Here is a 13647-nt window from a genome sequence, read left to right on the forward strand (position 1 = left end):
TATTAAATATATTAAATAAATAATATATTAAATATATTAAATAAATAATATTATTAAATATATTATATAAATAATATTATTAAATATATTAAATAATAATATATTAAATAAACATATATAATACAAAAACGGTTTCAGAAAAAAGGGAAGAAAATGAAAAAGAAAAAAAAAAGTGAAATCCGTTTTTCATAAAACAGAAAACGAAAACGAGAAAATGAAAACACATTTTTTTTGTTTTCTGATTTTCACAAAAAGACAAAAACGTTTTTGGTTTTGTTTTTTAAAAAAAATTATACCAAACATATTTTTAACACCCGTTTTTATTTTTTTACTTTAAAAACCGTGGAAAACGAAAACGAAAACGTAAACAAACGGGCCCATATGTCGAGACTTTTTTTACCGTCCCTTGCAAGAGATGTATCGTCTTGAAGGGTATTTCTGTCTTTTTGGGTGTATTAATTAGAAGGAGCGGATTGATTGACGAAAGCAAGAGACATATTCTTAAGAAAACCCCATTCATCGTCTCTTCAAAATCCCAACAAAAGCTTTCTGTTAAAAAAAAAAAAAGCCCATCACATATCCAACCCCACCTCACTGACGGCAGCGGCGAAGAGGCCGACAACAACGGTGGAGGTCGAACGAGGAGCGACTGAGACGTGGGCTGAACGAAGAAAGATCCCTTGGGTTTCGCGACCAAGACGGCGGCCTTTCGGGGAGCGAATTGCCGTGGGTTTTGTGACCAGGGCGGCGTGCTTCCGGGGAGGGTGGCAATGGGTTTTGATGGAGAAAGAGATAGAGGGGGGAGGGAGAGGCTCGCGGGTGTGTTGCTAGATCGTTGGTGGCAATTGTGGCGGATCCGGGTCTGTCGTTCCGGTGAAGGCGGCGGCTCGGGGCTGGTCGCTCCGGCAGCGGCTCGGGGCTGGTCGCTCTGGCGGCGGAGGCGGCTGTTGGGTTTACTTGGTCGGTCTGCGGCGAGACGGACGGTGTGATCTTCAACTTTCTTGTCGTTAGGGTTTTGGGACGGTGGCTCGTACTTGGTCAGTGGCGAGACACACGGTGTGATCTTCCACTTTCTTGTCGTTAGGGGGACAGCGGCTTGTACTTGGTCGGCGGCGAGATGAAGGGTGTGATCTTCCACTTTCTTGTCGTTAGGGTTTTGGGCTGGTGGCTCGTACTTGGTCGGCCTCGAGACAGACGATGTGATATTCCACGGCCAGGCTTTCAAGCGAGGCATTCTTAGAGATTTTGGAAAATCTGAGTAAGCTGTTTGAGGAAATGTCTGAAAGGCGTGTTGTTGCATGCATTTCTGGCCGCCGTTGTTTGGCCTCGTTGAGGCTGATGATGATCGGTGGAGGTGCCGTCGGCGATTTCAACGATTGGGTGCGACGATTTGGCGGTGGCTTTTTCACAGACGGTATGTAATTTAACGACTTCCACATTCTTTCGTTCTTGAATTATTGTCTGATTGTGTGTCCTTAGAGCGATTTTCACACCTTAATTTAGTTTGGGAATTTATTTGAGTTCTATAGCCAATCTGTCTTTTCTTGAAATTTTATGCCATTTGAAGCTTTATTGTGGTTCTCGAATCTCGAATTAAACGACTTTCATTTTTCTCGTCAGTTCTTGAATCTTGACTTATACCAGTGTGTGTATATATAATTATATACGTTCTGCTAAACAAATTGTACATTCATTGATTTTATTTACAAGTGCTTTTTAGATTTTCCTTTTAAACTTCAACTTTAGGTTTATGTGTCCATGGATCTGGTGATTGGTTATCCCTGTTCTACCAAATATTTTTGCTAGACACCTTTTTTGAGAGTAAAGAAGAGTTCCTTCAAACCTGTTCAACTCAAAGAGATTTTATCAGGTGCTACATCGTTTTATCATATAGAGCTCAAGAATTATGAGTCTCAGGGATTTTTTTTTATTTAAATTGTGTAATTACTTTTTTGTTTCTGTTTTTACCATCTCTGTTCAGATTCGTTGTTTCTGTAGGTGAGATATTGCAGCATAAGACCTCCAATAGACACGTTGGTTCTGGTAGTCATTTAAAAGCAGCTACTTCTAATTTTGGAGGCATTTGAAATTTAATTGTGTTCTGTATAACAAGAATGATAGCTTTCATATATCTGGTAGTTCCTATTTTCATGCGTAGTGATTATTCTTTCCATCTCTCTTTATATCCATGTGAAGTGTGAGTTGAAATAGAGTGCTAAAGCTCATGCACTCTCTCGTTGCACAGGTTGCGCGTATGGTGATTGGGAAAACAGCTGCTAGGCCCCTTTATAGTTACTTGATTCCTCTTGTTCTTCTTCTTGTTATTGGTAATCGAACTATTTTAAGTCCTTTGTCAGAGTAACTTTAGTTATGTGGTTTTAACTTTTGTGTCTTTGCCTTTTTTTAGGTAGTAGTCTAATTGCTAAAACTACTTGAAGTGGTTTTCCTATTTTACGGTGATTGTAGGTTGGCCTTGTCATTTTGTGTTGGAACTCACCTTATTCCACAACCCAACAAGGTATTTGGTAGTCCCTTGTTTCTCGTGTTATAAACATTAAGCTAAATACACAGGATATGTTTTTCTTTACTTTTAGTAACTTTTTTTGTTGTTGTTTTTCAAGAAAAGGTTGATTAAGGTGGGGAAAATGCTTTTAGTCGATAATTGATAGCTAGCTAAATTATAAAGTACTTTAAGTTATTTGGCAGAGGCGAATTAGTTAAGAAATGCTTGCTTAATTTGCCCAAAAGTACACATAAATGTCCAAGCCCTAAATAAACTACACCTATAAATATAAATGTTTTGATTTCAAGATAGGAGAGGGATGAGCTATGTTTTCTGACAACAATTCTGTATGAACTTGTGAAGTTTAACAATTACAAATTTGCTACCTATTTTGGTAATGTTTTATCAGATTAGTAAATATCTTTGCTTATTTCTTTCTCAAGAATAGAACGCAGAGGAAGGTCTTCTTAGTATAATTTCATAATATTATTAACTTTTGTAAGAACGATTAGTAATATTGTCATTATTACTACTATTGAAATTTATACACACCATTTTTATATAATTTTGTTTATCTTTTGAAAAAATATTTTCCTAATTGCATAGTTTCTTCAATGGAGACATTTTCCCTTTGCACTATATGATTTGGAAGATGTGATGTCATTCGAAAAACAAAATTTGGGAAATAAACTTGGTAATTCTTATGATCAGCAAAAAAATAAAAAAAAACAAAGATTTTTGGTGCAAAAGTGATTTATTGCTGAAGGATTTTTTAGTTTTTAGTTTTTTTCTTTTAAAATGAAGAAGTTCGTAGTCTATATAATGGTATAACATCATTATCATTAAATGTATGTCTTATGTTGATAATGATTATTGTTTTTTTTTTCCACGAATTCTACTGATTATTGTTTTATCATTTCTCTTTTTTATCGATGTAATTTTGTTATTTACTGCTACTAATACAATAATTTTGTTATTGTTGAAATCTTTGCTCGGGATGAGGGACAACAAAGAGGCATGTTCTAAATACCCTGTTCAACAAAGCCATACATGGTTTTTCGTAAGTTATTAATTACCTTGACTCTTGGTGCATTTTGGAGCTTATTAAGTACTTTAAGTGCTTGGGCAGAGGAAAATCATTTAAGAAATGCTTGCATTCTTCCCCTCCTTAAAATGATCAATGTGTCCACGTTATATATGGAGTCAAGTTCGTCCTTGACGGAAGACATAAAATAGTAAACCGCTCTAATTTGGTCGGTTCAGGTAGCTTGGCTGGACATAAATTACTAGGTCAAGAGCCTCAAATATTTTCCAACATATTTATTCACGTTTGCTGCCCCTTCCCCTCTAAACTTGTCTTGATATTATGCTCACTATAAGACACATCATTGGAAAGAACAGGGTCATCAAAGTTGTTTCAATTTTTTCTTAACTAGCCATACAAGAATTCAGAACATTTTTCATAGACCTAAATAGTATTCTAAAGAAAACTCCTTACAACGTCTCTTCAAATCCCAAAAAAAGCCTTTGACTGTCACTCACAATCCCACCCCATCCCACCCCACCAACGGAAGCGGCGAAGAGGCCTACAAGGCTACAACAACAATGAAGGTTGAACGAGAATTGATTGAGATGTGGGCTGAACGAAGAAAGGTTGCTTTGGGTTTCGCAACCAAGACAATGGCTTTTTGGGGAGCGCATTGCTTGGGTTTTTTTACCAGGGCGGTATGCTTCCCGGGGAAGGTCGCAGTGGGTTTTAATGGGAGAGGCTTGTGGGGTGTTGCTGGATTGTTGGTGGCCGCTTGGGGTCTGTCGTTCCGTCGACGGTGGCAGGTGTTGGGGAGCTGGTCGCTCTTGCTCTACACCCGCTCCTTGTCTTTCACAGCCTCCCCCTTCTCTCCTATGGGTTTGTTCTTTGATGCACTTTAGATTCTTCTTGTTGCTTAATTTGTTTTTCCGCGGGGGTTCAGGGTCTCTGTCGTGGTGTTTCTGCTCAGCCCTAAAGGTTTGTTTTTGTCTCTTCTCTTTTTTATTTCTTATTTTTTTAAAAGGGGTTTAGTGACTTGTTTGTTTTAGGTTTGAATTGCTTCTTCAAGTTAGTTTTTGATTGTATTTACCTTGTTATTGAATTTATGTTTGTAGAAACATATTAGGATTTTATAAGTTGAACCCGAACAGCTGTCTCTCTGCATTTCCTTCTCTCTCGTTTTTAAACAGAGTTAAGGATAAGACTTTTGAAATATTCCTTTTGGTATTTCCATGTAGGGTGGATGAAAAAGAATGTAATTTTGTGATGTTAATTTTGGACGTTGAGTACTTTTTCCATTGTGATAAGAATTTCATCAAGAGAAATAGTTACAAAGAGAAATACTATTCTTTGCCGATTGGTTGTTCTTCCATATTGTGCTCATGGTTTCTCTTGCACCATTTTCCTTTTGTGTAGTGGACATTTGTTTTTCTTTTAGATTTGTACTTCTCCCCCCTCTTATTATGCTTTGCCATTTTCGGGTTTTGTTTGTTCTAGGTTTAGATTTTTGTTTTAATTTGGTTATGATTATTTTTTGCCTCTTTGTTATTTAATTCGTTGTTGTAGAAAATATTTGGATTTTGCTTAATCATTATTGTATCACATGTTTTCACATCTCATTTAGTTTGTTTAATGTTCATATTAGTGCCTCTGATTATCTCATTTTAAGGTTTGATTATCTCATATTAGTGCCTTGTGTTTTTGTTTTTTACACTTTCCTTGCTAATCTCGCCTTTTTTTGTTTTTTTGTTTTCCTCCTTTTTTTTACTCTAGCTTCTTTCTCTTTGCCTTTTTCCCCTCTCTCTGCCTTTTGTTTATACTCACCCTCTATGCGCTCGGATTTTAGATGAACAAAGAGCCATTAATTTGGCTTTGTGAGAAAGTCCATCGCAGAAAAATTATTTTGTGGATGAGATTTCCAAAAAAGATTGTTGTTCTTTGCACACAAAAACAAATCTCCTTCTCTTTAGGTGTTTTGATTTTTGAACATTTCTAACTCTTTTTCCCTTTGATGCAGGTTAGAAAAAGAAAAGATAGTGACCACATCATCGTGAAGAGAAGAAGAGGGCAATAATATTATTTTACTTTATGTCCTAAATATATAAAAGAGTAGAAGAAGAAACTTATTGTGCTGTTTTTGGTAGTCCAAAACGCACCGTGCTCTCTCTCCTTTTTCTTCTTCTTCTTTTCCTTTTTTATTTCCCAGACTCTGTTTTTTTAATTTCCCCAAATACCTGCTCCCTTTTCCTCCTCCATTCATTCTGTCATCTCTCTCACCCCTACTTCCCATCTTTCTCTCTACAGATTTCTCCTCAAACTTAAATCAAAGATTTTCTCACTAGAGAAATCAACGGACACTAGCTTACTATGGCCTTTTCGTTTGTTCATCGTGGAATCAAGGAGGCTCATCTTTCATGTGAGTTTTCACTTCAATTCCTTGCACCCTTTCTTAATCTTTCCCAATTGTATATCTGAAATTATAATTATATTTACCTTATTTAGAAGACAGAAATTAGGTATTCTAAATTAGGTGCCTTGTGTATATGCCTCAAGTTTTTATAGTCAGCTTTTCCTACCGAAATTAGATCTTGGGTTTAATTCTCAAGTTTCTGTACTGGGTGTTTTTGATGATGAAAGGTTATATTTTGAGATGAATCTTAGTCTCAGCCTTATATTCTTCTAAGTCAATCTCATTTCATTTTCTCGGTAACCATCACCTTTTTTTTTCTAGGTCTTCAAAGATTCCGAGAGAACCAGATTCAATTGACCAGGGAACCAGTAGAAGCTCAACTAAAAATACAATTCCAAAAGGTAATCTCTTTTTTCTTTTTTAATTCTACCAAAACACCCCAGATTATCTTTCATGTGTCGATGAAAACTGAAAATTTTTCCCAAAAATTCTTTACTTTCTCAAGAAAAAAAAGATAGCAAGTGGATTTATCTGATGCCCTTGACTTCAAGAACATTTTAGAACCTTCCAATAACGACGGCAAGATTCCACTGAGTACCATCCTTTTTTCCCGATTTTGTCGTTCAGTGTTTAGCTTAGAAAATCTTCATGCTATCAAAAACTCCTATTAAATTCTAGGTTTTTTTTTGGGTCTAATTTCCTCTGAAGATGGCTGATTTTCTTTTTCCTATTTAATTACAACATTTTTTTATTCCTAGAACTTTTATCATAGAAGGATATTGCCAATAGAAAAGGCAGAGGCTAATAAGCTTTCTGCGGCCTCCTTTGATCTATTTGTTGCAGCGAAGGAGAGGGGATTTTTGATCCAAGAAGAGTTCTAAGGATAATGATGATGGTAAAGAGTGGAAATTGGAAGAGAAACATGAAATGTATGCTAGAGAAAATGCTTGAAGATCAGTTCCAGCTTCTGTTCTTTGGAAACTGCGTAGGACATTCTTCGCCTACAAGTTGGCTGGTCTAAGGTTAAATTTTTCATATTTCATTTTCTCTCTCTTAATATTTGATATTCTAAAAACTAAAATTATCATTTGATGAGAGCTTGATTTTGATTTTGCATTTGTTTATTTTATCGAATCTCTGTTTGATATTCTAGAGGAATTATGATGTGTCTCTTCACATAACAAAATATCTGATCCACTCTGAACTGGCTAAAAGAATCAAAGCTCCTACAATGCCTTACGAAGAAGTTTCAAGCCAAAAAGCCACAATAGCTAACTACTTTGGCTTAGGTGCTTTATTTCTCACTTAGGGTTTTTTAAAGTTAAGAAATTATCTCTTCAGGAGATTATCATTTTAAAAGTTAGGAGTTATCTCTTTCTTGATTCTATTTTTAAATTTAGAAATCCGGATAGAATGTTTGTTTAGGTCCAGATAAGGATGACTTGGAATCCAATTAGGATTTCATGATTATGTTAGATTTTTGAAGTTATTTTTATGTCTATAAATAACTTCTAAATTCCGTATATTAATAATAAGAAAATAAATTCTTTTTCTTCTAAAAAATTACATGGTATCAGAGCTAGCTGTTAAGTTTTAATGGCAAAGACTGCCATGACCGGAGCAAGTAAGACCTCTGCTTCAAGGGATTCTGCAGAGAATGAGCAGTCCGAAACCACTGCCATGACCAATGGCACAAATCCGTTAGTAGCATATGCAAATCCTATTCTTCAAATCACCATTTACAAATTAAATGATAAGAATTACTTGGAGTGGGCTCAGTTCATGAAGCTCGCAATTGATGGAAGAGGGAAACTTGGCTATTTAACCGGAGAGGTAAAAAAACCAGCAGTGGGCGATTGAAATTGAAGGTATGGCGATTCGAGAACTCTTTGATAATAGCGTGGCTCATCAACTCAATGGAGCCGGCTCTTGGAAAACTCTATCTATTCTTACCAACCACCAGAGATATGTGGGAAGTTGTACGTGAGATGTACTCAGACCTGGAAAACTCATCACAAATCTTCGAACTAAAGACGAAGCTGTGGCAATCCGGGCAGGGAGATCGAGATGTCACAACATACTACAATGATATGGTGATTTTATGACAAGAATTGGATTTGTGTTATGAAGATGAATGTGATTGTCCTATTGATAGTGTATGACATAAGAAAAAAGAGGAGAATGATTGAGTTTACATGTTTCTAGCAGGACTCAATCAAGAATTAGATGAAATAAGAGGAAGGGTCTTAGGAAAAAAAAAACCCTTACCATCTATCAAAGAAGTGTTTTCAGAAGTTAGGAGAAAGGAGGCTAGGCGAAGAGTGATGCTAAAAACCTAAGAACCGAAGCTCAATCCTGAAGTAGAAAGTTCGGCTCTAGTCTCTAGAGGATTTGATCCGGAGGAAGAAAAGAAAAAGAAACCATGGTGTGATCACTGTAAAAAATCATGTCATACAAAGGAAACATGCTGGAAACTTTATGGCAAACTGAAGAATTTTAAAAAGAAGAATGGAGGTGATGGCAAAGCATTCCAAACCGTGAGTGAGGATTCTCAGAGGCAGCAAATCAACTCAGAAATAACTCAGTTCACAAAGGAACAACTAGACCATCTGTACAAACTCTTTCAATCTCCACAATTTTCAAATTCTTCTTGTTCTTTAACTCAAAAGGGTAATTATCTCATTACAGCTCTCTCTAGTATAAAATCTTATCTGTTTTGTCTATGGATTATTGACTTTGGAGCCATAGATCACATGACTGGCTTTTCAAAACTGTTTTCATCCTACAAATCTTGTATAAGGAATAAAAAGATCAAAATTGCAGATGGATTCTTTTCATCCATAGCTAGAATAGGATCAGTCATCGTTTCTTCATCTCTCACACTTCATAATGTCCTCCATGTTCCAAATTTGTCTTGTAACTTATTGTCCATAAGCAAAATAACTCATGATCATAAGTGTCAAGCGAACTTCTATCCATCTTATTGTGAGTTTCAGGAACTAACCTCGGGGAGGACGATTGGCAGTGCTAGAGAGATTGGTGGACTTTATTTCTTTGAAGATGGATCCAAATCAAGAAGACCGACACATAGTACTTGTCTTGAGTCTATTTCTATTACTAGTAGGGATGAAATAATGATGCGGCATTATAGGTTAGGCCACCCTAGTTTTCAATATTTAAAACATTTGTTACCAAACTTATTTAGCAATAAAAATCCATCTTCATTTCAGTGTGAATTTTATGAATTAGCTAAACATTATCGTACCACATTTTCATTACAACCATACAAGGCTTCGAAACCTTTTTCCTTAATACATAGTGATGTATAGAGGCCTTCACGGATCTCAACACTATCGGGAAAGAGATGGTTTGTCACTTTTATAGATGACCACACAAGGGTAAGTTGGATTTACTTACTAAAAGAAAAGTCAGATGTGGAGGAGGTGTTCAAAATTTTTTACATAATGGTGATGACACAATTTCAAACACAAATTCAAGTTTTTCAAAGTGATCATGGAAAAGAGTATTTTAACAAGATTTTGGGAAAATTCTTCCTAGAAAAAGGCATACTTCACCAGAGCTCGTGTAATGATACCCCCAACAAAATGGAATAGCTGAATGAAAGAATAAACACCTCATAGAAGTAGCTAGAGCACTACATTTCATAAATAAGGTCCTGAAGTATCATTGGGGGAAGCTGTCCTCACAGCTACCTACCTTATCAATAGGATGCCAACTAGGGTGTTGAAACTCAAAACACCATTACAGGTATTTTCAACTCGCTATCCAACATCTAGGTTATCATCTACACTTCCTAAAAAAATTTTTGGATGCAGAGTTTTGTACACATTCATGATCATAATTGGGGAAAACTTGACCCTAGAGCTAAAAAGTGTGTTTTTGTAGGATATGCACAGACTCAAAAAGGTTATAAATGGTTTGATCCAATTTCTAAGAAAATGTTTGTTACCATGGATGTAACTGTCGAAGACCTAGGGTTTTTTTAAAGTTAAGAAATTATCTCTTAAGGAGATTATTATTCTAAAAGTTATGAGTTATCTCTTCTTTGATTTTATTTTTAAATTTAGAAATCCGGATAGAATATTTGTTTAGGTCCGGATAAGGATGACTTGAAATCCAATTAGGATTTCATGATTAGGTTAGATTTTTTAAGTTAGTTTTATGCCTATAAATAGCTTCTAAATTCCGCATATTAATAATAAGAAAGTAAGTTCTTTTTCTTCTAAAAAACTACAGTAACATTTTTTGATCTAAACCTTTTTTTGCTACTCATCTTCAGGGGGAGAGTACTAGTGAAGATGTAACCAAATTAGGAATTAATGATGTTTTTGAAATAGATTCAACACATACTCCTAATATTGAGGCTAAAAATTCGGATTCACATGTTAAAAAAACGGAAAATATGGATGGAACAAATTATGTTTTACATATTGAAAATTCCAGCAGTCTACTGCCATGTCAAAATTAGAATCTCAGCAGCTTAGAAAATGGGAACAAGACTGGTACTAAGAATACATATCTCTTGGTCTATTCAAGGAGGAAACTAAATTCAAAGAAACAAGGTCCCGATCCTCTACAAGTTCATGAGTCTGCTGAAGGAAGAACCAAAACCAGGTAACAATTAATCCGATTCTTTGTTAAACTCCAGTCTGAGCCCCTTGGTGATTCGATATAGTCTATCCCTAGTGCTAGTACTGAGTCATTTGATGATGTTAATATTCCTATTGCCACCCGCAAGGGTGTCTGGTCATGCGCTAAACATCTCATGTCTAATTACGTGTCCTATAAGAATCTTTCTCTTCATTTTTTTCATTTACCGTACATCTCACTTATGTGGAAATTCCAAAGAGTGTGCAAGAAGCTTTACAGGTTCCTGAGTGGAGGAAAGCTATTTATGAAATTTTACAGACACAATCCTTACATTTTTCTAGGGATGCCAAAAAAAATGGGCACAAAACATGAAAAATAAAAGTATAACGCTGTAAAAAGGCCCCCGGCCCGCGTAGTAGGGCGCCTAGGGACCAGCTCAAGGGCCGGAATGGGTCAAAAGTTTAAATTTTTTATTGATGTTTTGCATTCCAAAATTAATATATAACTTTTAGGAATTAATGCAACAAGCGACACTATTTTTTGATGAATATTCTATTTTTTATGATTTACCTTATTTTTTGTCTTAAAAAAATATAATAAAATAAAATGACGTCAAAAAATAATGAAATTTTTCAGACACGATCATTACACTTTTCTAGGGATGTGAAAAAAATGGTCTTAAGAAATGAAAAAAGAAAAGTAATACGCGGTAAAAATGCCCCCAGCCCGCGTGGTGGGGCACCCACGGGCAGCTCAGGGGCCGAGATAGGTCAACAATTTATATTTTTATTTATCTTTTCCACTTTGAAATTAACATGTGATTTTTAGACATTAATGCAACAAGCAGAACCATTTTTTTGACGAATGTTCTATTTCTTATGATTTTCTTTATTTTTCCTATTTAAAAAATATGATAAAATAAAAACGACGACAAAAAATAATGAAATTTTCCAAACATTCACCTTACATTTTTCGAGGGATGCTAAAAAAACTGGCCTCAAAAAATGAAAAAAAAAATTGTAAAACGCTGTACAAAAGCGCCCGGCCCGCGTAGTGGGCGCCCAGGGGCCGGGATGGGTCAAAAATCTACATTTTTATTTATGTTTTGTATTCTAAAATTAATATATGATTTTTCAAAATTAATGCAACAAGCGGCACCATTTTTTGATGAATATTCTATTTTTTATGATTTTCTTTATTTTTCGTCTTTACAAAATATAATAAAATAGAAACGACATAAAAAAATAATGAAATTTTGCAGAAACAATCGTTACATTTTTTTAGGCATGCTAGAAAAAAATGGCCTAAAAAAAATTATACGTTGTCAAAAAGTCCCGGCCCGCATAGTGGGGCGTCCATGGGCCAGCTCAGGGGCCGAGATGGGTAAAAAATTTACATTTTCATTTATGTTTTGCATTATAAAATTAATATATGATTTTTAGGAATTAATGCAACAAGCGGCACAATTTTTTGACGAATATTCTATTTTTTATGATTTTCTTTATTTTTCATCTTTAAAAAATTTTATAAAATAATAATGACGTAAAAAAATAATAAAATTTTACAGACACGATCCTTACATTTTTCTAGGCATGCCAGAAAAAAATGGCCTGAAAAAATGACAACAAGAAGTAAAACGCTGTCAAAAAGCCCCGGGCCCGCGTAGTTGAGCACCCATGGGCTAGCTCAGTGGCCGGGATGGGTCAACAAGTTACATTTTTATTTATTTTTTCCAGTCTAAAATTAACATATGATTTTTAGGATTTAATGCAACAAGCAAAACCATTTTTTGATGAATATTCTATTTTTTATGATTTTCTTTATTTTTCCTATTTAAAAAATATACTAAAATAAAAACGATGACAAAAAATAATGAAATTTTTCAGACACGATCCTTACATTTTTCTAGCAATGCCAAAAAAATGGCCTCAAAAAATGAAAAAAAAAAAGTAAAACGCTCTAAAAAGGCCCCAAGCCCGCGTAGTGGGGCACCAGAGGCCAACTGAGGGGCTGGAATGGGTCAAAAATTTACATTTTTATTTATATTTTTCACTCTCATAATTAACATATGATTTTTAGGAATTGATGCAACAAGCGAAACTATTTTTTGATGAATATTCTATTTTTTATGATTTTCTTTATTTTTCCTCTTTAAAAAAAGTCAAAAAATAATGACATTTTACAGACACATTCCTTACATTTTTCTAGGCATGCCAGAAAAAAAATGCCGGGCCAAAAAGTTACATTTTTACTTATGTTTTGCATTCTAAAATTAATATATGAGTTTTAGGAATTAATGCAATAAGCGGCACTATATTTTGATGAATATTCTATTTTTTATTATTTTCTTTATTTTTCATCTTCAAAAAATTTAATAAAATAAAAACGACGTCAAAAAATAGTGAAATTTTGTGGACACAATCCCTACATTTTTCGGGATGCCAAAAAAAAAAAGGCCACAAAAAATGGAAAAAAAAATGTAAAACGCTATAAAAAAGCCCCCGACCCGTGTAGTGAGGCTCCCAGGGGCTAACTCAAGGGCCGGGATGGGTCAAAACTTTACATTTTTATTTATGTTTTGTATTCTAAAATCAATATATGATTTTTAGGAATTAGTGCAACAAGCGGCGCCATTTTTTGATGAATATTCTATTTTTTATGATTTTCTTTATGTTTCCTCTTTAAAAAATATAATATAAGAAAAATAACATAAAAAAATAATGAAATTTTGTAGACACATTCCTTACATTTTTCTAGGCATGCCAGAAAAAATGACCTCAAAAAATGATAAAAAAAAGTAAAACGCTGTGAAAAAGCCCCCGATTTGCGTAGTGGGGTGCCCAGGGGTCAGCTCAGGGGCTGAGATGGGTCAAAAATTTACATATTTACTTATGTTTTGGATTCTAAAATTAATATATGATTTTTAGAAATTAATGCAACATGCGGCACCATTTTTTGATGAATATTCTATTTTTATGATTTTCTTTATTTTTCCTATGTAAAAAATATAATAAAACAAAAACGATGACAAAAAATAATGAAATTTTCAGACACGATCCTTACATTTTTTTTAGGGATGCCAAAAAATTGGCCCTA

The 13647-nt window shown here is 34.7% G+C and overlaps 1 protein-coding gene across 6 annotated transcripts; it reads left to right on the plus strand.

The window, feature by feature from the left end:
• The first annotated feature begins 2089 nt into the window (after positions 1-2089).
• Positions 2090-10520, plus strand: LOC21404784. Of its 6 annotated transcripts, XM_024162132.1 has the most exons (6): positions 2090-2135; positions 2246-2327; positions 2467-2518; positions 5835-5946; positions 6262-6341; positions 6784-7089. In XM_024162132.1, exons 1-5 carry the CDS (start codon positions 2115-2117, stop codon positions 6295-6297), a joined length of 303 nt encoding a protein of 100 aa, XP_024017900.1. In that variant the 5' UTR covers positions 2090-2114; the 3' UTR covers positions 6298-6341; positions 6784-7089. The 6 variants fall into 6 exon arrangements, 1 of the variants encoding a protein (XP_024017900.1); XR_002901705.1 differs by lacking the exons at positions 2090-2135; positions 2246-2327; positions 2467-2518 and adding exons at positions 3465-3563; positions 3767-4409; XR_002901704.1 differs by lacking the exons at positions 2090-2135; positions 2246-2327; positions 2467-2518 and adding an exon at positions 3465-3563.
• Positions 10521-13647: the final 3127 nt, after the last annotated feature.

This window comes from Morus notabilis, unplaced genomic scaffold, assembly GCF_000414095.1.
Source record: "Morus notabilis unplaced genomic scaffold, ASM41409v2 Scaffold442, whole genome shotgun sequence".
Lineage (NCBI taxonomy): Eukaryota > Viridiplantae > Streptophyta > Magnoliopsida > Rosales > Moraceae > Morus > Morus notabilis.

Bases quoted from the DNA above. Each gene is read 5' to 3' on its own strand.
- LOC21404784 (XM_024162132.1), top strand. From the start codon at position 2,115: ATGATAGCTTTCATATATCTG. The intron at 2,136-2,245 runs GTAGTTCCTATT...CTCGTTGCACAG, and splicing joins TGATAGCTTTCATATATCTG to GTTGCGCGTATGGTGATTGG. The intron at 2,328-2,466 runs GTAATCGAACTA...CGGTGATTGTAG, and splicing joins TGTTCTTCTTCTTGTTATTG to GTTGGCCTTGTCATTTTGTG.